This window comes from Microtus oregoni, unplaced genomic scaffold, assembly GCF_018167655.1.
Source record: "Microtus oregoni isolate MIOR12 unplaced genomic scaffold, Mior012 000019F_ref0000042, whole genome shotgun sequence".
Classification (NCBI taxonomy): Eukaryota; Metazoa; Chordata; class Mammalia; order Rodentia; family Cricetidae; genus Microtus; species Microtus oregoni.
The window spans coordinates 40,885,050-40,913,005 of NW_024543078.1; the positions used below are offsets into that span (position 1 = coordinate 40,885,050).

The window sequence follows — 27,956 nt, forward strand, 5'->3', positions numbered from 1 at the left end:
TTTCTTTAGGCTGACTTAACTTTGTGAGGTCATAAAATTAACTGCATTGCTTTCACTACTTGGAGTCTCCAATGCTCTTAATATGAAGTGAGGATTTGTTTCTCACGCCAGTCCCTGCTGTGGCCATGTCAAAAAGGCACTTGCTGTGGTCATGGGTGGTCTGAGCATTTCCAGATCCGGCTGGCACTGCAACTCAGGGCCCTCCCCCTACTATGGAGTGGTTTTCATTTCTGCTTCACGGCAACTGCCAGAATGGCCCATGGAGCTGTGGGATGTGCCTTCTGCTGGAATTGAAGACTGAAGCTGTCATTATCGCTGAGTTGCCATTGCCCCGTCATTGCCCTGTTGGTAGGCACAGCTTAGTACTGCCTTCTGAGCCAAGATCTAGGTAGATCATTAGCAGAGCTGAACACGTGGGTCATAATGACATCAGCTGCAGGCTGCCAATGCTGCTGTTAGCCCAGCGGTGAGCCAGCAAGTCCTGGACTGGGCCAAGTGCATGGGCATACTGGGACTGGGCATGCTAGGTTTGGGATTTTTGTTACAAACAGTCTCATCTATACTACGACAAGGGAGCATCGCCACCCAGTTCCACAGAACATAACCATGCTTGGCTGCTATTCCTGCACCTCGAGGCATCTCCATGGCCAGTGATTCCGGGATGAAGCAGAGGAGCTATGGACGCCTCTCACAGCTCTCATGGAAGGAGGTTGGCTGGACCAGGCATCCATGTGCTGCATTGGAAGTGCCTACAGATGCCCCAGCATAGAACCTCCTTTCCCTGCAAATCCAGTCCCTCTGTAAGTCCCCAGGCACTCACTACTGATGCCCCCGGCCAAGACCTGAGAGCACAGTTCGAGGCATGAGGAGGCTCTGCAGCACTTGAGCCCCAGACACCTAGGTTATATGTGTGAGAGCCTGGGCATGCACTGGTGACTGTGAGGGAGCTGGAAGAAGGGCTGGGGGAGGCTGAGTGCTGAAGGGGTGTGCTTGGTCTTACAGCACACCTTCAGTGAAAGACCTTATCAATACAGAGCCAAGGGGCCATGGCAGGAAGAGGACATGGTGTAATCCTGCCCTCTCCAAAGTACCCCCTCTTCCCTCTCCAGCTCCTACACTGCACACACACAAGGCTCTCTGGTCTTTGTATATCCTCCCAAATGCTCAGGCTTCAGCTCCCATCCAACACAAACAAACACAGCTTCTCTGCAGGAACCTAGACTGGGTTTCTCGCAGCTTCCATGTGGTCACCCTCCCCCTCCCTGTCTTCATTAGGGTTTCTAAGCAAGTTGGGGAGGAAAGGGTTTATTTGGCTTACACTTCCAACATTGCTTTTTATCGCTGAAGGAAGTCAGGACCGGAACTCAGATAGGGCAGGAACCTAGAGACAGGAACTGATGCAGAGGCTATGGAGGGGTGCTGCTTATTGGCTTGCTTCACATGGCTTGTTCAGCCTGCTTTCTTATAGAACCCAGGATCACCAACTCACCATGGGCTGGGCCCTCCCCCATTGATCACTAATTGAGAAAACGCCTTCCTCACAGCTGAAGCTCGTGAAGGCATTTTCTTAACTGAGGCTTCTTCTCTGATGACTCTAGCTTGTATCAAGTTGACATCCAAAAGGAGCCAGCACGCTCTGCCAGCCTGGGATCACCTGTAAGGTTGGGTTTTGGTCTCACTGTCCTCCTGGCCCTGCTCTAGTCTGGCACCCAGGTAGAGGGATAATTCAAGGTCAGAGGTGTCCAAGGCTTGGAGGACATTTTAAAGACTTTAATCTGGAAAATCCTCCTGGATTCTTCAGAAAAGGGCATCTGTGGCCCAGAAAATGTGGCAGAGAGGCAGCGTGCACACAAACATGTACCTGGCCTCCTCTCTTATTTCTACTCATATCCACTGGGGGCACACTTTGCCCTGGGGGGTCACAATTCTAGGGGCATTTGTGGTTGTACGTGTGTGTGCATGTGTGGTGTAGTATGGCATGTATGTCGTAGTCTAGTGTGGCATGTAGTGTGTTTGATGTGGTGTGGGTGGTGGTGTGTGTATAGTGGTATGTGTCTTGTAGTATGTATGGTGTGCCTGTTGTGTTTGGTGTGGTGTGTATGTTATGGAATGGTATGAATGTGTTGCAGTGTGTGTTGTTTATGTGTGTTGCATTTTGACGTGTGGTGTTTGGTAAGGTGTGTATGTTGTGGTATAGTGTGAGAGTGTTGCAGTGTGTGTGTGTGTTGTGTTGTGCTGCATGTATTGTATTTTGGTGTGTGGTGTTATATGGTGTGGTGTGGTATGGTATGAGCTGAGGCAAAGAAGGATCAGCCTGCTGGAGATGGCGGTTCCTCTTGGTCTTAATGCCTTTCTCTTTGAGTGCCCAGCACCCCCAAGTATGTTTTTTTTCTGTTTTCTCCTCTTTACTGCTTGCTTTGGTTCCTGCCCCATTGTGACCTGGTTCCTGGTTATGTTTTCACTTTCTGGTTGCTATGACACAAACAGGCTGAGGAAAAAAAAAGAGTATTCTGTATTCTCTAGATTACAAGGAAATCGTTCACTCTGAATGCTTATTTTGCTTTCTTATAGATTATAAATTTGAGAAAAAGGTCAAACATTTCAAAAACTTTTTTGAGTGATGGGTCCTTTACAGGCAAGATGAGATTAGAAGTTCATTAGGGTCCCAGGCACATCTGTGAGGACAAACATCTAAACAGTCTCGCCTACTTTCGTGGTCTTTAATAAGGAAGGAGAGAATACAGGTACCTAAGTCCATGTAGGGAAAATCTCCAGAGGACCCTGTGGAGAGGGAGAAAAAAAGATCTGGGATAGGCTCTGAGATATCTTCCTTTGTCTAAAAATGGGTCAGCGGAAGCAGAGGCCCCTAGGAACTCTTCATTCCATGGGTCTTAAGAACATCTGCCGTTGGGCTTGATGGCGCACTCCTTTAATCCCTGCACTTGGGGCAGAGGCAGGTGGATCTCTGTGTGCTTGAGTCCAGCCTGGGCTACAGAGTGAGTTCCAGGACAGCCACGGCTACACGGAGAAACACTGTCTTGAAAAATAAATTTTAAAAAATTTAAAAAAGAAGGAAAGAAGACCTGATATTTTCCTGTACACAGTCTTGGTCCAAATATAAACTGGAGGATAAAGCAGTGAGTGATCTTTCACGTGAAATAGTAATCAGAAGCAGGAAGTCTCCAGAGTTGTAAGCAGGTCCAGGCACAGACTGAGAATCAGAGGGACCGGGTTTTACTGGGTGAAGCTCGATACACTGTTAACATGTTCCTGTGCTTCCTAAGCACTTCCATTTCTGCCATGTGTTATCACAAAAGGAAGTACCTTTGGGAAAAACCCAGAGGTGACAGAGGGGTTAGGGCAGAGCAGGGATGTCGGAGGGTCAAGAGCACAAGAATGGGTGAGGCTCTGGGGCTCTGAAATCAGGTTGCTGGGCTCTGAGTATCTGGGCTGAGTCTCGATCCTGTAGTTAAGATAGAGCACAGCATCTTGCTCCACTACTGCCGTATTTCCCAATGCTGCTTTACGACCTCAGATACCACACTCTTGGCTGGTCCCTGGGCTGGCCACTATACCCAGGGCTCTATGGAGGTTGGAAGGTATTGTTCTCCTAGTGGTGAAGCATATCCTTTCAGATGTCCACAAGCTGTGTGATCGTCACCTACCCGGATGATGCTTGGGACTATGATGCTTCCTCCCAATTAAATAATGGCTGCTCCTTCGAGGGTGTCTTTAGGCCTCTGGCTGTGAGGATCCACCCTCTCTTTAGAGATGTAATCGGGAGGGTGGATGTCGATGGCTGGTTCCTGCTGAAATGATGAGGTAGATGACAAATAGCAATGGCTGGATTGGACTCAACACGTGTTTGAAATCTTGCTGCCTGAGTTAAAAAGAACCCGTGAGCTGCGTGTAACCTGTTTCAACTGGGTGATACCAGACTCTGGGCCATGTCACAGGCGTGAAACTTGCATACCCAGGAGTTTTCTCGCCTAAGGCCTCCAGCCTGCTCACCTGGGGACCAGCTAGATGTAAACCTGCGCAGAGTGTCAACCCTGCCTGGCAGTTGTGGCTGATAATAGGCCTGGCCTATGGTCATTCTGAGGGAAGCACCGACTGACTATCGGGGGTCATTTGTTCCCCCAATACTGAGTTTTTCTGGTTTTAACTCTGCGTCCTGGATCTTCCCTCTCAGAACCAGAACATACGCAATGCAAATTGTTCCTCTGGGATTTCTGCAAATGATTGACACTTGAAGAATTTTTGAATTGACAGGTGGATGGATCCCAGAATGAGGTTCACAAATCTTGGCTTCTGGGCTCCCCCCTAGTATATACCCGTGACCATTTGTACAATGGGCTGATGGGCAGGAGGCTCCCTCTGTCTCTAGCTCTGCGAATGTGGCTGAGTTACTGCCCACTGGAAATGTCTTCACTGTGGTAATAGGATCAGCAGAGCAGCTGCAGAGAGAACATGGCAAGTGGTGCTTCTGTGCCCCTTGAAGCTTCTGTGGTTTATGGTAAATCCAATGTTTTGAGCACTGGTGGCATCAATGTCTTGAATAACAATGAGGCTTTAGGGACCTGGGCCCAAGTCCCCACAGTTGGGGACAGAATGGCAATCTGACCCTGTTGAAGACCAAAGGAGAAAACCAGGAAATGGCAGGGACTGAACCATCAGCAGGTGTAGACTTCAGTCCAACCTCCTCCCAGGACAGGCTGGACTGCACTAGCTCCTCCCTGGTGACAGATTGGACCCACCCATACAGTGGACTAGAGAATTTGGGTAGGGAGGGAGAGGGCAACCCTGACCCAAACCGTTTCTCTCTTCCACCTCATTGCAGATGGGACAAGTTGGCTTCAAAATTCTTCCACAGTTGTCCCTTGGCTACCTTCTCAATCCTGGGCAGAATTAGATTCCTAGGCAAGAAAACCCGATTTTTTTTGGTCAGGAGGCACAGCCCCAGCATCCCCTGAGATGTTTCCCTTTGCAGGAGATGGTGGGAGAATTCAGACTCGTCTATAGTCACAGAGCCCTCTAGTTAGTGAGTCCTTAAGATAAAAGGGGGTGTTACAGGTCTCCAAGCAGTTGGTCACCCCAAGTCCCAGCCAGGTACTTAAGTTACACTAGACTTAACAGTGAGTCTCTTGTCCAGAGTAAACCGCTGGGTTGTTTTACAGAGGAACAAATGGCTTTTGTGGTTACATTAACTTGTCGTGCACTATTTGAGCTCCCTGAAGGCTGGCTCTGGAGTCTGGATTTCCCATTTCAGACCCAAGCATGTTTTATCTCGATGTCCTCCAAAACCACCTCTCCTGAGTCCAGATCGCCTTCCAACTCTGACAGGGATAAAGGAGAACCACAAAGAGCCAAATAATGAGGGAACTGTGACTATTACAATATATGATTAAAAACTTTATATCTACTACTTCTACTCCTTCAAAACCAGAAGCTTGGTTATGGGAGTTCTCTCTGGGTACTGTGTGAAGACTGCCTTGCGTTTCCTATAGGGTTTCCTGGAACCTTACCATGTCGCACTGTGGTAGCTTGAATGTAAATGTCCCCATAAACTCATAAGGAATGGCACTATTAGGAGGTGTGGCTTTGTTGGAGGAAGTATGTCACTGTGGAGGCAGGCTTTGAGGTTTCATATATGCTCAAGCCACGCCCAATGCCCAGTGTCTCAAGCCACTTCCTGTTGCCTGTGGGTCAAGATGTAAGGACTCTCAGCTCCTTGTCCAGCACCATGTCTGCCTGCATGCTGCCTTGCTTCCCGCCATGACAATAGACTAAACCTCTGAACTGTAAGCAAGCCACCCTCATTAAATGTTTTCCTTTATAAGGAAATAGTGTCTTTTCACAGAAATAGAAACCCTAAGACACCCACAGCTTACACAGGTAATTATGAATTTACTACCTATGCAATTTGGATTCTACTTTTTTTTTTTTTTTTGCTAAGGGGTTGTTATACAGCACTATCTTCTAAGCCAAATAATTGCCATGACATCACCTGTGTCAATTTGTGAAAGATTGTCACAGATGGGCTTGTTGAGTGCTGGTCTGTTAATGTCCTGGCTTGTTATAATATGACTGAGTATTTTTCCAGAGTAGGAAAGAAAACTGGAAAGAAAGCTGGTTATGAAGGTCTGAGAACATTATAGAAGGTTTGTAAAAGCTCAAACTTCAGCACATTGCTGTCAAACTTCTGCCTAGATCAATTGAGTTATTGGGCTACTTTCTGTAACAATTAGAAGGACTGTCTTAAAAATGAAAATATACATCTAATCCAAGTTTATTTAAATGTTTGGCTTTTGCCCAAGTTTTATCCAAATATTTCACAGTTCCAGACTGAAGTAACTGATGTAGGTGTCCAGTCATCTTCCCTAGAGGCTATGGTAATGCTACAGCCAGAGGGATTAAAAGGGAATATCCCCCCAGCCCTGCCCCCATCCAAGGTCAGCTAGGCTTTGGGGTGCTTTGTGGCACATCTGTAGAGAGTCAGTCCCCTGTTCTCTCATTCAATGAGACCATGGAATCTTCTCTTTCTTGGACTGAAACCTCCCTCAGCACTGTCTTCTCTCAACATGGACCAATTAGAGCGGCCATTGTCCCTCCCCCTGCCATGGCAACATTTGGTGCACATCTCTGAGAGGTGGGGAAGGAACAAGAGTTAGGCGGACATAGGTAAACTAGAACATCCAAAGCAGGCTGTCGGTCACTGTGAGAGGAAACAGCAGGAAGGCATGGGAGGCGGTTTCTGAATGGGACCAATAGAGAAAAGGGCCCTGTAAAATCCCAGGTCAGTGTCTGTTTAGGGACTTCCAGCCTTAGGCCCTTCCCCTACCAAGGGAATACACCCCCACTCTCTGTGTGGCATGTGGCATGGTATGTGTGTGGTGCAAATCGTGGTGTGAAGTATGCATAGATAGGCAGTAAACATGCCTTCATACTAAGGCAGACGCGGACCATGTTGGCTTGGTATGTGCTGTGCTGTGATTTGTGGGGTGGTATACATGTGATATGGTGTGTGATGGGGTGATGTATGTGCTTGAGGTATCTGCATATGTAAAGCAGAAAGCAGCTCTTTACACTAAGGCAGACACAGACCCTGTTGATTTAATCTTTGTTAAAAGCATCACAAATGATTTATTGGATTTTTTTCTTTTTTTTTTTTAGAAAGGAAAAACAAAGAATTCATCACCTCTGCTATGCCCACATGCCAGGTATGCACAGGGCCCAGTGGAGAGTGACATGAGCCCCTGAGCTGGTAGCATCTGGGCTGCCAGTGGGTGCTTTTGCCCCTGGCTGTACAATGCATGGCACCTCAGCTAATGAGCATGGGAACCCCGTGCCTGCATAGTGGCCTGCAGTTATGGAGATGAGAACCAGGGAGGCTCCTGGGTCTACACACTCCAAATGTCCTTAAGAGAAACAGTAACATGAAATCCAAATAGCTAGGGAAAGCCTACCCAAGTGTCCGAGAGAGGGGCACGGCGTGCTCGCCGAAGGCAAAGACCTACAGCTGGTACTCCAGGCACTGGTGAGCTAAAGTGGGAGGCTATGTCCAGGGGTTCTGTGCTGACTTTGGACGTTGTGGGGACTGTGTGGCGCATGAGCATCTTTTGTGTGACACTGGGAAAACAAGGACATGGGGACATGGATGGGGGGAAAGGGCTCTACTTGGGTTTCTTTTGGAACAGCAAGAAGGTCTGAGGAGCAAAATTCCTATGGCGTCGCTGCCTTCACTAGTACTAGGTTCCCATCTGTAGCCCCTCACAAGGAGGGCAGCCTACAGTCACTGCTGGAGAGACCCCTAAGCCCTAGAAAGTGGCAGGAAGTGAGGGATGCTGGGGTACAATTGGGACCGTCCAAAGACCATCTTTGTGCCCCACAAAGTTGCCTTGGTCTATGCTGTCCTGTCTGTGACATGAACGTTTAGACACTCAGCCCATCCCCTAACAGAGACCAAGTTCTGGAGCTGTCCTGCGTGAGGGTCTATCGTAGCCCTCTCCTCTTATATAGGCCACATCTCTTGTTCAGGGAGAACTGATGGGTACTGGTGGATGCACCAAACAGCAGCAGAAGGTGTAGAGACACCCGGGCCTTGGTCTAGGCCTGGGTTCTGATGGGGCAACAAGAGTCTGGAGGTGGGAAGAGGGAAGAGGAGGGGAGGGGGAAGGGGTACTGACTTCAGCTTCAAGGCAAAAGGTGAATTGTGCCAGCTCACAGTGTCAGCCTGTGCTGGGCCCCTGACCCAGCAGTGGGAGCAGACAGCAGCGGGCACCCTGCAGGGTAGGAGCAGAGAGCTGACCCTGGAGCCACCTCCGCTGCTTGCTTTCTACGACCCTGAAAATGTCACCAGTCTCTGGGTCCTCTACTTCGTTTTACCAGGAGACACTGCCCTCCCACACCTCTTCTCATTGGCTCTACATGGGTCTCTCTAACCTTAAGGCATCAAAGCCAGATGCATGCAGCTCATGTGTCTTTCTGGGGCCTGTGGACTCTTCTAGAGCCCAGGCCTGGTGGAAGCCAGAGTCATCAACCTAGAGGCAGTGGAAGGCTGAGCAAGAACTGCATGTAAGGGTCCGTTCCTTTCTTGCCCCTCCCCACCCCCGCCCCATAGCCCTGAGGGAAAACCAGAGGATCTTTGCCCCTCTAAACCCAGTCCTGGGCATCCTAAATAAGGGTTTCTGAGAGTGGGATTCTGACAGGTCTTAGATGGCTTCTATTGCCTGGCCTTGAAAACAGAAAGTTAAAAGAAAGAGCCCCCAGCCTCAAATAGCTCTACCCTCTACCGAGGCAGGTATTAACCCTGCAGTGGGGAGAGTGGCCGCCTGGAGGGGGGATGCTGAGCAGGCCTGGCCTGTAGACTTCCTGGCTCTGGGGTCCTCTGCAGGGACTGTGGGCCTGGGCTGACAGGTCTGCAAGTCTGGTGTTGGGGGCGGCTGCGGGGTCACCCCAGGAATGGGCTGGGAGAAACCAGGCCAGGGCAGCATGTTCAGGTCTGAGGGCTGTGATGCCTCAGAGTCAAGGGTGGGGACTTGGTGTGGCACCACAGGCCTGTGTCCAGGTGGGTCATGAGTCGGCTGCCCCAGGACCCCATGGGCCAGCTGGGACTGACAGGGAGAGGTGTTTGTCCTCTGAGTGAGGACAGCTAGAGGAGATGGCCTTTCCACGGGTCTCAGGGGGGACGTCATTCCAGCTGCATTGGTGGTCCTGCGCCCTCTGTGGAGGAAGCAGGAAGAGAGTGTCCTGGCCAGCTGGTGCCATCAGCCCACCAGGTAGCTGTGCATCTCACGAGAGTTGATGCTCAGGACCACACCCGAGTGGTTGCCTAGGGAACAGAAGGAGGCAGCCCATTAGTGGAGATGGTGGGAAACAGACCACACAGGAACACACGTGACCTCAGATGCACCTGGGGCCAACATGCAGCGGGCACTGTGGCATCCCCTGTGCCTGGTGCAGGGTGGGGGTGGGGTCTCCAGTGTCTTAGGTGGTGACAGGAGGGAAGAAAGTGCCAGGTGCCACCACAAGCAGTGGTCCAGAGGGCTGTGCAGTGAGGCACTCACTGACCTGCGTGAGGGCTAACCCTGGCATCGGCAGCAAGGGGGCGCAGGAAGGGCTGAGGCTCTGCCCCCTCTCGGCAAAAAGCACTGTGGTGTGAGGTATAGACCAGGAGACAGGGAGAGAGATGGGGGGAGGGTCACAGGGGGAGAGAGGGAACACAGTGATTGTCAAAGACAGGTTAATAGATGTCCCTGCATGGGCTGCATTGTGAGACCAGGGGATGTTCTTCACAGCTGTCTCCCTCTCTTGCTGTGTGCACAAAACAGATGGTGCTAGTCAGGGGGAGGGGCTGGTGCTACCCAGGCTGTGGGGGCCAGCTCGGGGGCTGTATCTAGCTATCCTTGTGACTCTCCATCAGAGCCTCCACCTTACTGCCCCCAGTTAATCTTCTGTACCATCAGTTGCCAGGGCACCATGGAGAAGGACTGTCATAAGCAGTGTCTAGTCCACACCAAGGTCCCCATTAACAGTGTCCTGGCACTATTACTAGGTGCTTACATGTCGCATGTGGCTGCAGGATAGTGGACTACTGTCTTCCTGCAACCCCACACCCTCCTAGCAGAGGCTATGATTTCCTTGCATGAGAGCGGGGCCTGGTTATCTGGGCAGCACTTGGCTGCAAAGCACAAAGTTAAGCATAAGGCTATGCACAAAGCTATCTTCCTCCAGCTCCCTCTTGTCACATGAGCGACTCCAAGGCCAAGTTCCAGCTACCCATCTGCAAACACTGAAGCAGCTGCTGCTCCCAGGGTCAGACAATGGCCAGAAGTCCTAGGTCTGGGACCTCCTGAGTGCTCAGTAAGTCACTGATGCTGTGAGGGCCCCAGAGGCTGCACATCCATCCTCTGATCAATGCCCTGGGCTGGCAGATGTGGGAAGTGGCTGGAAGGGCTGGGGAAGCTGCCCCTCATGCTCAGAAGGCCTGGAGGATGCAGGATGGGATCAGACTGCCCTTGTGCCACCTTGGGTGACTGAAGACCTTGCTGGGTCACTAATTCTCAAGGTGGGGGCCATCATGACTCTGAGGACTAACAGACTGGGATGCAGGTCTTTCAGGTGAATGCCTGTGACAGCTAACCTGTACAGAGCCTTGCTGTGTGCCACTCTCTGCAGAGTGCTCACAGCCACTAAGGGTGAGTAGGCAGAGGTACCCACCAACACCAAAGGTCTATGGGTAGGGCCTGTGTGGGACAGAGATTCAGGTAGTAGGGCTCTGGTTACACCTGGGCACTGTACCAGCTAAGGAGCCACAGGACAGAGAAAATGATATAAGAGAGATGGGGAGGAGGGGCACAGCCAAGGTGCCAGGTCTGGTCCTCTCCCTGCGGGCATGACAGGAAGGGAATTAACTTGGTGGAAATCCTGTGTAAATGGTAACGCGCTGTTCTGAGGGTCCATATGGACAATGCTTTTGAACTCTGTGTTTCAGTAAACAGCTAATGGGAGTACGGGGGAGAATGGGGGTCGGGCAGTCTCACACTCCTGGGAGGGAGCTCCCTGCCTCTATGAGGGCTCTTCAGGCTGACCACCCACTCTCCCAGGAGGGTTCCCTCAGGCAGCCTCTGACTTCACCCTGTTGGCCCGGGGCTCTCTCTTTATTGTGGCAGAACTCATGGCCCAGAGACACCCTCTAGCAGAGCTGGCCCGGTCTGTGCCTCTTGGGCTCTGATGGACCCCTTGGTGGTGGGAGCAGAAGGGTCCCCATGCCCTGCCTCCTACCCTGCATGGTGCTCTGGGCATCCTCGCTGTGGCTCACGGGACTCGTCATCTCCTGTTCCTTCTCGTTGTGCATCTGGGCATACACTGTCCTGCCCGGGCGTTTCCTGCTGGCCAGAGATACAGCTCCGCTTTGAATGAGTCCTTGGTCCCAAGTCCCTTGTGGGCATGGTGTAGACAGTGCCACCCAAGACTGTTCCCCAGGGAGCTCACCCTTCAGTATGTGCCCTCTACCCAACGTTCTGCTGTCCACCGCTAGCTGCATATAATCACCTCCCTATTCTTTATCCAGGCACGCTACGGCTGTGGAAGCTCTGGCTTCTTTGTCTCCTAGCATCTGGCAGCCAGGACAGTAACATACACACACACACACACACGCACACACACACACAAACACACATGCGCGCACGCACGTGCATGCATGCACAAGCACACAAGCACATACACACCTACACAGTGCTGGGGCAGTCCTGAGGGGCAGTTGTTGAACTCTGTCCATCTAGACTTCCTGAGACTCCACTGTCCACTTTCTTTCTAGTCCAGGCCCCAGGGGGAAGCAGAGAGGGTGACAGAGCACATTCTGCCCCACTAGGACTTGGGGCTCAGAGCCACAGGCAGGGCCCACTGTGTTGAGAATAGCCCCACTAACTCCAGCCAAGTATAGAAAGGTCATAGGCCCATTCAGAGACAAAGAGACTGAGGCCTAGGGAGTGGTGGTGGCAAGAGCGTGCGGAGGCACATTCGGTCCCTTGAGTAGGAGAGGAACTAGATGTGCCCAGAGGGGGTATGAGTCACGTCCGCTTCAGGAAGGGACACCTAAGTGATGGACTTAGATGTTGGGGGTGGCCCTACCTGTCACTATAGACTCCTGAGTAACCAGCGACAGTCCTGCCAGCCCCGCAAGGGGCTCGGTGTCAGGGAGAAACAGACTTTTTTGGTGGCTGTGACACTCGGGAACATTGAGCGGCATGTTACCTGGCATCCCAGTGCTGAGGACAGCATCAGTCAGAACACAGCTAGCCCCCTAGCTGCCACGGGCTAGGCAGCGCGAAAAGCCCAGATGGATGAAAAGAAAACGACGCTCTAAAGCTCTAAAGTCCCCTTCTACTGACTGCTCAGAATTCCTCTGCCCTGCTCTGCCTTTCCCCCTGGGGTTGCCTGGGCATTTGGCACCCCCATCTGAGCTCTCTGTTTCTATGGCAACATATCTCTCCCCTCCAACTTTAAAGCTTGAGTTGGTTCAGAATGATGGTCTTGGCCCTGAGGATGTGGGACCAGCCTCACTCTGGACATATCTGGTGCCTCCCCGTCTTGGCACATGGCAGGAATTGTCCTGTCTTCTGGGCCACCACCACCACAGGCAGCATCCTCAGGACAGTTTGTAGAAGAACCACTGGACACTTGGGGAGTCTGGAGGGCGAGGCTGACAGTCACCCACAGGGACCAGAACTCTGTCCCTGCTATGAGCCTCATCTACCGCAGGCAGGACCACAGGCCTCTGACTGACCATCCACAGCCCTGCATGTCCCACACAGGATGGGACCAAGTCTAGAGGAGAATCCATGCTCACAGTGACAGTGACATCCACTCACGCAGATGTCCAGGAGCATCCGTCTGCTTGGCCATGGGCATCCACCCAGACCCAGGGCTTGGTCCTGCCGCTTGTCTCTCCACCCAGGGCTCATGTCCCACCATCCTGGAGCCATGCAAGGCAGGAATGCTGCTCAGTGGGCTGCTTTTCTTCCTCCCCTCCTCAGCCTCTTCCTTTGCATCCCCTTTTCTAGACAATAACACTACAGCTATGAAGGGGGAAACCTTTATCTGACTGAGGTGGGCCTGTGGCAGGACAGCATCCAGCCAGATCTCTGAGGTATGCTCAAAACTAGGCCACCTGTAGGGCTGACTGCCATTTAGGTCCTGGCCCTGTGATATGAAGAGTGCTAGGGGACAGAGGTGACTAGAGTATTGTCACATTGGCCTGTAACACAGTGTTCCAAGGGTGTCCTTGCTAGAGGGTAACAAATAGCAGGCACAGGCCCTGAATTCAGGTGGTTTCACATGGGAGTTGGTGGCTGTCTGCCTCCAGGAAGCACTACCATGCCTATCACCAACATCCTTGTAGTTGGGTCTGTCAAGTGGGCTTGTATCTTCCCATGGTCACCATCCTAGAGCTGCCTCCCAGTGGAGCCCATGAAGAGGACTCTGAGCTCTGCCAGCCATCAGCCCCACTCAGCACATTGGCATAGAAGATGAGGGGCATGGCTTCTTCCCAACATCCATGGAGCTATCCCATGTGCACTGTGAGGATGGGCCACAGAGGGAAGAGGGGTTTAAAGGTCTGTATAGGAGACACATGGTCTCTCAATCCCCCTTGGAGTTTCTGGTGCCCTCAGGTCACTGGAAGCCCCTGTGGCAGCCATAGCTGAGGTGTAGGAAGCCGGGAGGCAGAGGTACAACAGGCCAGTCCTGTCGCATCAGCCTTAGGCTCAGTATTGTGCCTCCTCGAATCCTGCCTCCTCAACTGTAGGGCAAGCAGTGTACCCTCCAGGGAGGATGAGTGAAGAAAGAGATGCCCTGAACCTGTGATGAGGACAAGGCTGAGAAGAAGGGAGACGGAGAGTCTCCTGGTCACCAGCACAGGGCAAGAAAGACTCATACCACCTTCCTCCATGGCCTGTGGAAGCTACTGCCTCTGGGGTCATGAGTGGCTTGCCACATGTCAAGGCTGCTGGGAGGTCTTACCTTTTGAACTTGTAGAGGATGAACGCTCCCACCGCAAAGAGACCAATGACAAAGAGGACCACCACGGCCCAGTAGCCACCACTGCCACTTGGCCTTTGAGGACCTACAAGAAGAACAGCAAGAGGAGAAGCTGTGGGCTGGTTGTCCCCAGCCCTGGCCTAGATGAGCCTACTTCATGCTGTCCAGCAGGACTTTCACACATGGCTGAGTGGACAGCAGGTTATGAAGGATAAAGAACATGATATGTGGCCTTGGAGGGTTGGCCTCTCTTCCTGGCGAAGTCCTACTATAAGTAGGACCTACTTTGTCTGGGTGTCCTGCAGAGGAGAGCAGCGCCCTTCTGTACTAGTTTTGGGGAATTGGCAGGTTCCTGATGGTTGTGGTGGCTGCCTCCATACAGACCATGCCAAGATGGTGAGGCCCAGGGCTAGCTGTGTAGGAGTTGATGTGTCTAGCCAGGGATGCCCCAGGCAGAGGAATTGCTGGCGGCCAGATAAAGGTCCATACAAGCCCTATAATCACTCTCAGCATCCACTGGCCTGGTCTCATGCCCACCATGACCCAGAGAGGACCCAATATGGGTCTGTCACCTTCATCTGTGTCCCTCAGGTCCACCAGGATACGGAGCCCTCCTCGAAGGATGAAGCTGATCCTATGGGAGTTCAGTGCCTGCTGCACGGCTGCCAGTCTCTGTAAGCAAAGGAGGTCACTGGAGAGTCCTCTGGGCCTGGGAAGGGATGCTGTCTAATGCCTCTGTGTTCTCACCAGGGAATAGCAGGAGAGCCCAGCAGTGGGGTTCGCTAGGAGCCACTGATGGTGCAGGTAGTCACACTATCAACCAGCTCTCATTTCAACACAGAACAGAGGACAGGCTTCAGTGTATGTGTGGGGGAGGTGGAAGATCTGGAGTACTCCCAAAGTCCCCACCCTGGTAATGGTCAGTGAGGCTTGCAGGAAGTGGAAGACCACAAGTACAAGACAGAGCAGGACAGTCCTCTTAAGAGGGGAGTCAGGGGAGCTGGTGGGTTAGGGAATTCTGGGGGGGAGCACAACCCCTGGTGACATGGCCAAGAGCTGAGGCTCACAGCCCACGTCAGAGCTTGTCCAGGCCTCATCATCTTTGTGTTACCACCTGTCAGCCACTGAGCAGGACCCAGCATGGAAACCCAACTGTGCCCAATGACACTCATGTCCATACGGCTACGTCTCTGAGATCCTAATCTTAGCTAGATCCACTGAGCAGAGCCAGAAGCTGCAACGGGCACAGAATCCCAGTCTTAGGAGGAGAGAAGGCTTTGCCTCCATCCGCACCCTGAACATTCATTACAGGTGCACACTAAGCACACTCCTGCACACTGACACCAGGGAGTGGTCATCCCACGACCTCCTGGGTGCCTGGCTGGCTACCACTGTCCCTGTGACCTTGTCTTCACCTTCACAATGGAGCCACAATAAGGCTACTCAGCATATGGGGGCCTCTCTAATGACAGTCCCCAAGGTACTCCCTGTCGAGGCACTTCATGGAGGATACCCTAGGATTGCTGAGCCGACTTCTGGTTTGCCCTGAGGCCCAGGGTCTTCCACAGTGCTCACCTGTGTGTCCCAGTACCCCTAGCAGCGAAGCTGAGATCAGATGACAGCTCCAGACGATGGTGTTAGAGAGTGGAAACCATCCCCACAAGCTGCCTAGCCTCCTCCCCCTGGAAGCTGCCTATCTCACCAACCTTGGATGCCAGGAGATGGTGGTACCCCAGGTCAGACAGCATTATGGAAAGAAATAAACCTTCAAGTGATGTCTCACAGAGATGTGCTTGTCAGGAATGACTCAACCTATGCCCTCAGCCACCCAGCCCTGCCCTGCAGGGCACACCTGGGCTCAGGTGGCCATGTACATACCTTGTCACTTGTGAGGCTCCTCTTCCTTGTGGGCCTGGGAGGGGGCAGGAGCACATACAGGTCCGCTATGGTGGGCAGTCCTGGCTTTACTACGGTCACCAGCAGCTCCTCAGGGATGCTGGTTTCCTGTCGGGACAGGCAGGACACTTGGATCCTCTACTGTTCCTCATCCTTTGTCACAAGCTAAGTTTGCAGCAACATCTGCCCTCTCTTCCTGACCTAGGTATGTCCTGGCCACCTGTCCTGCTCCACACTCCTGCCTCTCAGCCCCTTCCGGGTTCTTGCCGTGGCCCTCATGCTGCCCCACCTGCTCAGGCCTGCCCTTGCAAGCATTTCCCCATCCTGAGCCTGGCCCAGCCCTAGCCATATACCTGTGCAGCCCCTAGCTCACAAAGCTCAGCTCCTGGGGAGCCCTCTGCCTCCCGGGAGTTTCACTCCATATCCGCTGAGCTAAACTCCTGCTCCTTCATTACCCAGAACTCTTTCGCCAGCAGCGTTCACAGGATGAAGGAAGTGTGGTCAGGGTGGGTTTCTGCCTGTGGTAGTCTTAGCTAGGGGGCTAGCCTCTTCCTTTCTGGGCACCTAGGGACTTAGATATCCCACTGCCCACTCCAATCTACTATCTTTGTCATGAGTTGCCTGAGGGAAGTGATCACCCATGTTCTTTTTTTCTATGTCTGAGGAGTCCAGTACAGAAAAAGCACCCCACAGATGGGAACTGGTAGTGGCTTTAAGAGCTCTGGCTCATCAGAGGAGAGGAACTGATGGTGTCTGACAATGTAGTCCTGTCCCTCCCTCTGAGTGTCCGACCCAGGGCAACCCACCACTTCCCAAGCAGCCCCAGCCTTGTCCCACCCTAATTTCTCAGCCTACAAACCACACCATGGCTCAGGATAGAACTGAAACCCAAACCACACCTTGGAGAGAAGCCGGGTGACCACCAGCCCCACGTCCTCCCTCCACTCAGGAGTGTTGGGGTTAAAGGTGTCCAGGTCCCTGGAGAATTGCAGAGGCACCACCTGGAACTGAGCTGGAAGAGACAGGGTGGAGCCTGTGAGGTCTGGGGTGTGGCTGGGACCCTGGACAAGGTAGCAATGCCATATGGTCCAGATAGCCTCACGTCTACCCCCACGGACCGGGTTCTGTGTCTGGAAGATAAGAGCCCTCCTTTTGCTCAGCCCTCAGTTCCTGACATGTACTGACGGTGATAGTGGCTATTATCCGGGGAGGGAGCGTGGCATTGCGTGCACCTGCTTCATGAACTCTACCCTATGATGTCATCTACTTCAAACCACTGGCCACCCCCCCCCATGCCAATAGTCCCATGAGATTAGAGGGCCCATCTTGTCACCCACATTTTATTTCTCGGGGCCCACAGCTCTGTTCTAGAGTCAGGGGAGTCCTAACCCCATATTGTCACCTCCCCTGGCTTCCTTCTTTCTCTTATTGAGAGAGAAATAGCTATGGGGAACAGAGGGCTCAGGGGACAGTGTATTGTGAACTGTGACCCAACATCCTATGCTGTGGGCAGGGAAGGGAGGACCAGCCCAGGGCAGCCTCATCCCTCAGCCTGCAGGGTAATGTGACTGATATCTGTGGTCCACGGCTGAGGGACTAAGCTGAATGAACTTCAGGTGTGCTGAAGGGATAGTGTGCATTGGGGAGACCCCTCCTCCTCCAGACACAGTATTTTACTGAGGGGTTGACAGCCCCAGAGAGTGCAGATAAAGCGAACACCATCCCCAGGTCCTCTTAAGGACCATCCTCAGAGTGGCAAGTGGAGAAGCCCATGGGGACATGGACGCTCATCTGTTCTTGTTAAATCACTGAGCAGCAGACTCATGGGTCTCACAAGACACACTATTCATTTTATAGAGAGGAGAAACTGAGGTCAGAGAGTCTGGGGCACTTCAATAAGGCCATATAGCCAGTCACCGAACCCAAATCCGCCTGGACTCCTGTACAACCTAGGGCCACCCAAGAGTGAGCGGGCCCTCCCCAGTTGTGCACCCATGCTGACCTGTGTAGGAAGGAGGGGGATAACTCACCCAGGACACGGATGACCCTGGAGTCCTGCAGTACCGAGTTCCCACAGGCAGCCTGCACCGTCACACGCACGTCCCCAGCATCTGTAAACCGCGTTGTCACGGAGTTGTCCAGGGAAAGCAGAGGCTGTGGGCACAAGCAGGATCAGGCCTGTCTGGCAGGATAAAGAGCTGCGGTCCACTGTCAGGACCATCCTGGGACTATGCTGGCTTTCCTCAGCAAGTGGGAGGCTGGAGGTTTCTGCACTGGCAGTGTCTAGAGGTGTGGGGGATGCTAGCACACCCTAGCTCCAAGCTGAACCGGAAACATGCCCTGCCTCCATAGCATGGCACAGTCTCTAGAAGAGGCTGCCTGTGGCCTCATCTAGAGCCTTCTGGTTGGTTCCTAAGCAGCACAGGTCAGGCTCTGTGTCCCATCCCAGTTCAGTTCACTGTCCTACTCACGGTAATGTCCCAGCAGGAGCTCAGGCCCTACCCTGTGGCAGGAGGCAGATAGTCTCATCATGGGTGAGTGGTGGCATCACCTGGGTAACAGGTCAAGCTGTGCCTTCTATAAGCAAAGGCTCTGGGAGGTGAGTATGGAGCATGGGGCATTCAGGTGGCAAGGCTACACAGAGCCTCAAACGAAGAGCCCTGGTGCTTTTACAAGCCCCCCACTACAAGAGGCAAGACCTTATACTTGAAGCCCTTCCCTTCTCTTAGCCCTGTGTGTCAGCATGTCTGTGGAGGTGTAAGGCTACTGCACACAGAGTGAGGAAAGGGTGCCCCTGCCTAGGTCCTATCGATGGAGATTCTTGCTCCCTCATCATATGCACTGTGGCCTCGTTGTGTCTCCTTTTCAAGAACAGATCATGATTTGCCATGGCTCACAGTGTACAACAGTCTAAGTGAGGCCAAGTTCTATGCCTTGCAGTGATGCCTTCCCTCACCACTCCGCTAAGGTAAGCCTCCCCTGAGCCTAAAGTGACACATGCCATACCCGAACTTGCAGTCAACTGTGTTCCATGTCTTTCACAGAACTATCCAGGGACTTTTCAGAGGTGCCCCAAGCCAATGCTCAGGGCGGATATTGAGTGAAGAAAGGCCAGGATCAGTCCCTTCCAGTGGTCCCACACTGTGCCCTGAGGCCAGGTACTAAGAGCAATACCTTGCCCACCCCCACCCCCCCGACACACCAGACGGCAATTTATGGGAGGGCGCACCTGCAAGCTGTGGCCAATCCACCAGTAGAAGACAGTGAGGTTGGGGTTCATGGGCAGCAGCACAGCTGTGAGGTTCACCTCCTGGTTGATGCCAATGACAGGGACTACCTCAAGGTAGAGGGCCTGCAGGGGGGCTGAAGAGTCCCCAGAAGTTCAGGGTTAGGGGAGAGTCAGGCACAGACCCTTTCATTGACTACTTACTAGTCATTGTTTCCATCAGAGTCATTGGGGCCATAACCACCACCATCATCATCACTACCACTAGCACCATGATCCCATCACCACCATCATCATCACTACCATCAGCACCATAATCCCCATCACCACCATCATCACTACCATCAGCACCATGATCCCCATCACCAACATCATCATCACTACCATCAGTACCATGATCCCCATCACCAACATCATCATCACTACCATCAGTACCATGATCCCCATCACCACCACCATCATCATCGCTACCATCAGTACCATGATCCCCATCACCACCATCATCATCATCACTACCATCAGCACCGTGATCCCCATCACCACCACCATCATCATCGCTACCATCAGTACCATGATCCCCATCACCACCACCATCATCATCACTACCATCAGCACCGTGATCCCCATCACCACCATCATCACTACCATCAGCACCATGATCCCCATCACCAACATTATCATCACTGCCATCAGCACCATGATCCCCATCACCAACATCATCATCACTACCATCAGTACCATGATCCCCATCACCACCACCATCATCATCACTACCATCAGCACCATGATCCCCATCACCACCATCATCACTAACATCAGCACTGTGATCCCTATCACCACCACCATCACTACCATTAGTACCATGATCCCCATCACCACCATCATCACTACCATTAGTACCATGATCCCCATCACCAACATCATCACTACCATCAGCACCATGATCCCCATCACCAACATCATCACTACCATCAGCACCATGATCCCCATCACCACCATCATCACTACCATCAGCACCATGATCCCCATCACCACCACCATCACTACCATCAGCATCGTGATCCCCATCACCACTACCATCACTACCATCAGCACCAGGATCCCCATCACCAACATCATCATCACTACCATCAGCACTGTGATCCCCATCACCACCATCATCACTACCATCAGCACCATGATCCCCATCACCACCACCATCACTACCATTAGTACCATAATCCCCATCACCACCATCATCACTACCATTAGTACCATAATCCCCATCACCACCATCATCACTACCATCAGCACCATGATCCCCATCACCACCATCATCACTACCTCCATCACCATGATCACCAACACAACTGTCACCATCTATCATCACCACTACCATCACCATCACTACTGCCAATACCACCCCTCATCACAACCCATCAGCATCACCATCAGCATCCCACATCCATCATTATCATCATCATTCACAATCACCACTCACCACAACCTATCACAGGCATCGACACTCACCGTTCCATCACCACTACCATTTTCATTATCACCACTGATGTTAAGGTTCATGTCCACTGGTCCATGTTTTAAATGTTTGATCCCTAGCTAGTGGTGCTGGTTGCTTGCTCCCTAATGAAAACCTCAGTCTCTACTCCCCTGTTCTACCACGGTGTGAGCAGCCTTTGGCTGCCACATATTCCTGAACCACTCCACTGTGATTCTCAACCATCGTGGATGAACCCTCTGAAACTCTGAGAGAAAGTAAACGCTCCTCCCTCAAGATCTTCCTGTCAGGTATTGTGGTCACAGAGAAGCAAAAGAACTGGTGGCAGGAACATGGGGTGCTGCTGTCACAAAATCTGACTGTGCAGGTTTAAGACTTTGCTGTTGTTTGGAAAAAAGGATTTGGAAAAGTGGCACTTGATGTTCAGGCACACTTGAGGCAAGAGTCCCAGGGTCACACATGCTTGTACTCAGATTTTAAAGGAAAGTTTTTTAAGTGTACATGGCAGGGTCGAATCCCCTGCAGGGAGACCCTGACAGGGCAACTCATGAATTCTGAGGGTGGGGCTTAAGATTCACTGGTGACCCCAGCATGGGGTTCAGAAACATGGGGAGTCGGTAGAGGAAACCTGCAGGCAATGAATGGATGCTGTGTGTGGGAGAGTGTGCCGAAATGGGAAGGACACGACACCAGCACGTGCTCCAAGAGCTATGCGGAACCCGGGCGGTGGTGGCGCACGCCTTTAATCCCAGCACTCGGGAGGCAGAGGCAGGCGGATCTCTGTGAATTCGAGACCAGCCTGGTCTACAAGAGCTAGTTCCAGGACAGGCTCCAAAACCACAGAGAAACCCTGTCTCGAAAAACCACACACACACACACACACACACACACACACACACACACACACACACAAAAGAGCTATGCGGAGCTGTGGGACTCGGTGCTTCCTTGCTGTGCTGCAGGCTGGTTTTGATCAAATCTTTTCTTGCTGTTCCCTTTTCTCCTGCTTTTCAGGGGTAATATTTACTGTAGACAGGAAGTGGAGAATTGCCTTTCACAAGGACTGCTAAGAGATTTCTTTGGTATGAATGGAGTCTCTGAGCTTAGGCTTTTGAGCACGGTTGGAACTGCTGAGACCATGGTGACTCATGAAGTTGTACTGAATGCATTTAGCATTAGAGATGTTTGCAGTGTGCTTCTGGGGACCAGAGGTAAGCTACTGTGGTTTAAATCTAAAATGTCCCCCTAGGTTCATTTTAGTTTGCATTTTTCACCTAAAGGCACTTTTTAGAGAGGCTGGGGAGCCTTTAGGAGGCTGATCTAGACACCACGGGAGGCAGACCTTTGGAGGTTACAGCCCAACTGCTCACTCCAGCCTCATTCTCTGCATTCTGAACCACTGTGATGTGAGGAGCTACTGGGTCCTACACGCTGTTCTTGCTGTAGATGATACCACACTTTCCTTGTTATGATAGATAGAAAGAAGCCCTATAAAACTGTGAGTCAAATTCAATTTTCCAAAGCTGTTTCAATCAGGCATTACAGCCACAGCCATGCAAAACTAACTAATGAAACCAGCACCATTATCATCACCACCACTGTCATTACTATCATCACCATTATCATCAATATCACCATCATCACGGTCATCATCATCACCACCTACAGCATCACCTCCATCATTGCTATCATCGCCAGTACTATCAACACCACTATCACCACCACCATCATTCCTATCACTTGTGGTACCTTGGGCACCACTCTTACCATCCTCACCATTACTTTTGTGAATAAAATTTGGAACCAGATCTGAGCTCAGCCTGCCTGCCTTTCTGTTCACGGCCTGAGGACCTGCAGCAACCCCTCAAGACTCTCTGTGCTTTCCCAAAGCCCCAGATCTCCATTCCACAGAAGGTACAGAGCCTCAAAGGAGCGGTGGACTTACAGTTGACCTGGACAAAGAGTACAGCCTCGTCATGGCCCGCCATGTTCTCAGCCCTGACAGACACACGGTAGATGCCAGGATTCTCGTAGTGGTGCCGGATGGGCTCGCCTGTCAGAGTGAGGTTCACGTACATGGCCTTGAAGCCATCCCCAAGATCCACTTGATACTTAGTGGTCAGGACATCACCCTGTAGGGAAATACCACAGGGTCACTTAGGAGTGACTCTCAAGGTGAGGGTCTGGGGCTAGGTGCCCATTCCTCCAGTCCTTTGCTCCTCCTGTCCCCTCTTCCTTCGCTTCCTTTGGATGCAGGCTCTATGGGGCCACAGACAGCAGGTTGGCACTGCTTTCAGAGCTCCAGCCTACAGCAGGCTGAGCTAGGAGACAGCTCCTGGAACCAAGGCTGGGATCTCCTTTAGAACAGAACACCCATGGGTGATGAAGGCAGTTTGAGGCTGTGTGGGGCCCAGGGGGACATCTGAGCCTGAGCCAAGCCATGGGGCTGGGAAGGAGATTGGGAAAATGGAGAAGGCTTTGGTCACTACCGTGAGGTCTCTTCAGGGAACCACAGCAAAGAAGACACAACTGTCTTCCTATGACAAGGTGTCTCCTGTATCTCATCTCATCCCACACTGTGCCAGGAATGACACTTAACTGTGTGAGCAGGCAGGAAGGGGATCCTGTGACTTTGTCCCCAAGTAGTATTGAACTCCGCATGCAAGCTGACCCTGACTCTCAAGCCCACGATAGATGGAGTTCTTGTGTTTATAGTCAAGTTCCCCTCTCCAGTCTGCCTGCCTTTCTCCCTCCTTCCTCACACTCTCCCGCTCCCCGGTCACCCTTCTCTAGCCATCAGCAATCTTCCTAGCTTACACCCTCCAGACCTCAAAAGCTAAGGACATTTATATATAAATGATGCTCATGTAACTTTCGCCTGAATACACTATACTGGGTTGGAACCCTTTGAAATGGACATTTAACATAAATCTGAAGATGCAAGTCATTAAAAGGAGGTCACAATGGGGCATAGAGTGCAAGAAACTCATGGTCAGGATGTTTGAAGGATAACAGTGACGACTTGAACACCGGGAGAGGGTTGTTTGGACACAGACACAGACTCTGGAAAGTGAAGCCATGAGTCAAGGGCCTCCCAGAATGCCCAGAAGCTGGCTGAAGCTTTGTTGGGGGGCATTCCAAGAACCTAGAATAAATGGTGCTTCATGTGCCCATTTTGTAGGTTGCAAGACTGAGGCTTTCAGGGGTCCAGGCTCTGGAGATGGACTCTCTCTCCCCATTGCTCTCCTTGCAGGGTTGGGTGAGGATCAAGGAGAATGTCCTCACCCAATTCATTCCTATGAGGGGGCAAGTTCTGGGTAGCATTCAGGAAGTGGGTGTGTCTGCCTGTGGTTTTAAGGTCCCCATCCTTCACAGCACACGTACATCGTCCCACCCATGCAGCCTGCTACATGCACCGTCTCCTCGTGTTCCTTGCTCATTTTCAAATTGGCTGGCTCATCTGTTGACGGGAATCCTTTGCACAGTCCTGCTCTACTGCCCACTGGGCTGCGCCAACAAACGCCCTCTGGTCTGTAACTGCCTTTATCTTCTTGACAGTTTTACTGGCTCCAAATCTAGATGGCGCTGGCACACCAGGGTTTTCTTGTGTAGCCTGGAGACCCAGCCATGATGAGGACTTCCAGCCTGCGTCTGAGCTGGCTTCGCTGTGGGTCCTAAGAGTCTACACTTTCCCACTTCTTCTGCAGGTGTGTGATCTATTTCGGGCTCACGTCTGAGGGCTGAGGGGAGGGGCTGCTGCTGGGTGGAAAGACACCGCCTCTCCCAGGCTGTTCTGCACCTGTCGAGAGCAGGCAGGTGTCTATGGGTCTGTTCCTGGCCTCCATCCCCCTACGCCGTGAATTCTTAGATACTTAGAAAACGCATGCTCCCTGTACCCAGCCCTGCTTCCAAGTCCAGTGGCGTGTAAGAGTAGGTGTGTGTGGTAGAGGAGTGCACACTGTGCCTATAAGTGTCTACTAGTGTGTAAGGGAGTTTGTGTCACAGTGTAAGTGTGCATGTGCCTACCCTCAGTCCCATGCCCCTACTCTCTTCCCTCCAAGGCCTGCGTTGTTCCAGGATCCCCTATTTCAAGGCATCTTTGTGTTGCTCCCCGTAACTCTGCCCACTCTAACAAGCAGCCCAGCAAGGGTTCCGAAGATGCTCTGTCCTCTGGTCATCTGCAGATGTGCTGTAGTTTCCACTTTCAGGCTTTAGGGGGCAGCAGATGGCCATGTTTCTGGGATGTCTGACCAGGAATTTGAGGGCTTTAAATTAGAGAGCTGGGTCAGTCTGGGGGTTCAGGGAGCCCCAGGCTGACAGGGCCTCTGTCCTGTCATCCCAACACATCGCTACTAAAGAAATACCCAGTCCTGACTCAGGGCTGCCTGAAGGCCAAACGAACCTTAGGGCTGTCTCAGTTGTGAGAGGACCTGGGCAGGAGGTGACACCTGAGAGAGAGAGGGGGAGAAAGAGAGAGAGACAGAGACACAGAGACAGAGAGAGACAGAGAGACAGAGAAATGGGGGAGAGGAGATGAGGGGAGGGAGAGGGAAGAAGGAAGGGAAGAAGAAGAAGAAGAAGAAGAAGAAGAAGAAGAAGAAGAAGAAGAAGAAGAAGGTGAAAGAGAGAGAGAGAGAGAGAGAGAGAGAGATGTATAGCTTGGGCCTGGGGACCACAAACTTGGCCAATGTCTGCTTGGAGTCCAGAGGCCTTTAGAGGGCACAGCGCCATCTCTACCTCTTCTTTTACCATATAACTATGTGAGAATGGCGTCACCATTTACATCCCGGTTTTCTCATCTGTAATAATATAAGTTTATAGAGTGCACAGTTTAAGATTGTACTTCCAACAGGAAGTGGCTATCAGAGTGCCTAATATACAGGTACTCGGTATGGCCAGTCTGAGTCCTCCATAACCTCAGTTTTCCTGTTTTCAGGAGAACATGTCTCCGCTTCTAAACCAGACACCTTTGAAAGCATGTTTGAGTATAGCAGGCATGATCATGAATTCCCCACATCAGCCTTCACATCTGTTAGCTGAAGAACTGGACTCCTTCTGATCTGTGAGTGAAGACGGCCCAGAACCCCAGGGAGAAAGGGGGCCCTCCCTCTGCCTCTAGGTTTTCTGAATGTCATTTTTAAATTCCTTGCAGGGACCATTAGCTGTTTCTATAAGCAGAGTTTGGGGATGTGTCTTGTGAACCAGAAGGAAACAGAAAAGTCAACGGTTCCCTGCGGGAACAGAATTTTGGGTGATATTTATGTCTGTGGTGGTGTGGTGGTTTTTTTAAAAAAATTATAAATGTATTTCCTAAATATACTACAATGAGCATATATTATTTTTAAAATCAGAAGAGAATGTAACACTTGTTCTGAAGTAAAAATAGAATGAGTGGGAGACTGGGTGGAGAAAAAATACATATATATTTGTGTGTGCATATATATAAACTTGTATTTATATCTATTCCCATATACACACAGAAGGCGTTATCTCTGGATGTGTGATTATAAGTCATTAAAAAAAACCTTTATGCTTCTGTTGGGATTCCAGATCAACTAAATCAATATAATTAGAGATTTAAACTTGCTTTGGCACTGGGTTGGGGGTGTGGCTCAGTAGAAGAGGGCTTCTCTAGTTTGCACAAGGCCCTGGGCTCCATCCTCAGCATTAGAAGAAAGAAATCAATAAAAGAAGTTTAGTGTCACCTATGGGGAGGTATTGATTTTGTGTCAATGTTTGATAAACACAAGATCACACACACATACACACATCCATGCACTCACATGTTACATACATGTGTGATGTGGAGCCCATTTCCCGATGAACATCTGATACACACTTACTCTTGTGTCTGTTTCATTTCAAATGCTGGTCTGAACCAAGAGGTCAGTTTTGGTCCTGTGGCCCCCACCCTCAGGGACAGGCTGGCTTCTGTGGCCATGCTCCAAACTGTCCAGAGCCTCAACCTTGTGTGCCTGGCTGGAACTGCTCTTCCGGCGACAGCCCAGGGTGGATGCTCACCTGTTCCTGCCGCACCACAAACAGCACATCTTCTCTAGGCCGCACAGACACTGCATCTCCGCGGATGCTCACCTGCAGGCCCCGGGGTGCTGTCAGGGGGCACTGCAGCTGCACCGGGCTCTGCTGCAGGTCCACACCACCTTCGCACACATTGGACACCACCTTCCGGTACCTGGGTGGGTGAGGGAGGGTCAGGTCCAGGACGGACAGTGGTTTGATGGGTAGGGATGGTCTCCACTCCTGAAGCAACTCAAGGCTCCAACCTCTACAGCCGCATTTGCTGCCTGCTCCCCATGCTTCCTCATGGCTGCTTCTGTCTACCTTAAAGCTGGGAGCACTGAGCATCAGGATGGAGGGGCTGGCTGTGTCCATTTGCTTTGGAGAGCTGAAGCATCCATGGCCTGATTATATTGCCCAGATTAATAACTTCTTTTTATTTTTGCTTTTTGTCTGTTTGTTTTATTTGCTAAGGATGATAGAAGAGGTCAGTCTAGAACCAAGGTCATGCCGAGAACTATGGAGGGCTGACTGGCTAAGATGGGCTCAGCCTTTGCTTCCTGGGTGACCATAAGCAAGCATGCTGCTCTTCTTGGGATGGGTCCACCTATCCACTACCCATCTATCCACCCGCTCATCCAACCATGGCACAATGGCCTTGTTGACAGCCCCACCAAGGCTTGGCAAGCAGGAATTCTTATCTGAAGTGTCAGGCAGGAACTGTATCAAAAATACATGAGTTTAGAAAGATGGGTACTTGTGGGGGCAGAAGAATGGGTAGATAGATTGGTGGGAGGATGGGTGGATATGTGGGATGGTAGATAGGTGGATTAGTAGATTAATGGAATAAAGAGATGGATAGATGAATAGGAGGTAGGTGAAGTAGATGGGTATAAGGATGAGTGGATGGATGTATGAGTGGGTGGGTAGATGATTTAAGGCTGGGTAGATGGGTGGGATGAAATGATGGACATATGGTAGAAATACATAAATAGGAGATAGATGGAAATGGGTGGGTGGGTAGATGGGTGGAAGGATGAGTGGATGGATGGATGGATGGATGGATGGACAGATGGATGTATGGACGGACAGACGATGGGTGGATAGATGGGGTTGGATAGGTAAGTGAATGGATGATAGATGTCAGGCTGTATACAGCCAAGACTAACACATTTAGTTCCTGGTCCTGCCTGTTTCTTCTAGCTCTCCAGGATAAGCAATAAGGAATCCATCACAAAGGATGAGGAAATAGGCCCATCACATGGAGCGTGTGAGTCCCAC

General features: G+C 51.5%; 1 protein-coding gene across 1 annotated transcript in view; it reads right to left on the reverse strand.

Moving 5' to 3' along the window:
• Positions 1 to 6,003: 6,003 nt before the first annotated feature.
• LOC121459795 (VPS10 domain-containing receptor SorCS2) overlaps positions 6,004 to 27,956 on the reverse strand; it is a 220,149-nt gene continuing 198,196 nt past the window's right edge. The window contains exons 17-26 of the mRNA XM_041669802.1: positions 26,679 to 26,850; positions 22,603 to 22,789; positions 19,166 to 19,299; positions 17,967 to 18,090; positions 16,836 to 16,948; positions 15,919 to 16,044; positions 14,613 to 14,712; positions 14,023 to 14,125; positions 11,284 to 11,387; positions 6,004 to 9,331 (exon numbers count right to left, since the gene is read on the reverse strand). Coding sequence (XP_041525736.1) covers positions 9,267 to 9,331; positions 11,284 to 11,387; positions 14,023 to 14,125; positions 14,613 to 14,712; positions 15,919 to 16,044; positions 16,836 to 16,948; positions 17,967 to 18,090; positions 19,166 to 19,299; positions 22,603 to 22,789; positions 26,679 to 26,850 — 1,228 coding nt within the window. The 3' untranslated portion in view covers positions 6,004 to 9,266. The remainder of the gene's footprint in view (positions 9,332 to 11,283; positions 11,388 to 14,022; positions 14,126 to 14,612; positions 14,713 to 15,918; positions 16,045 to 16,835; positions 16,949 to 17,966; positions 18,091 to 19,165; positions 19,300 to 22,602; positions 22,790 to 26,678; positions 26,851 to 27,956) is intronic.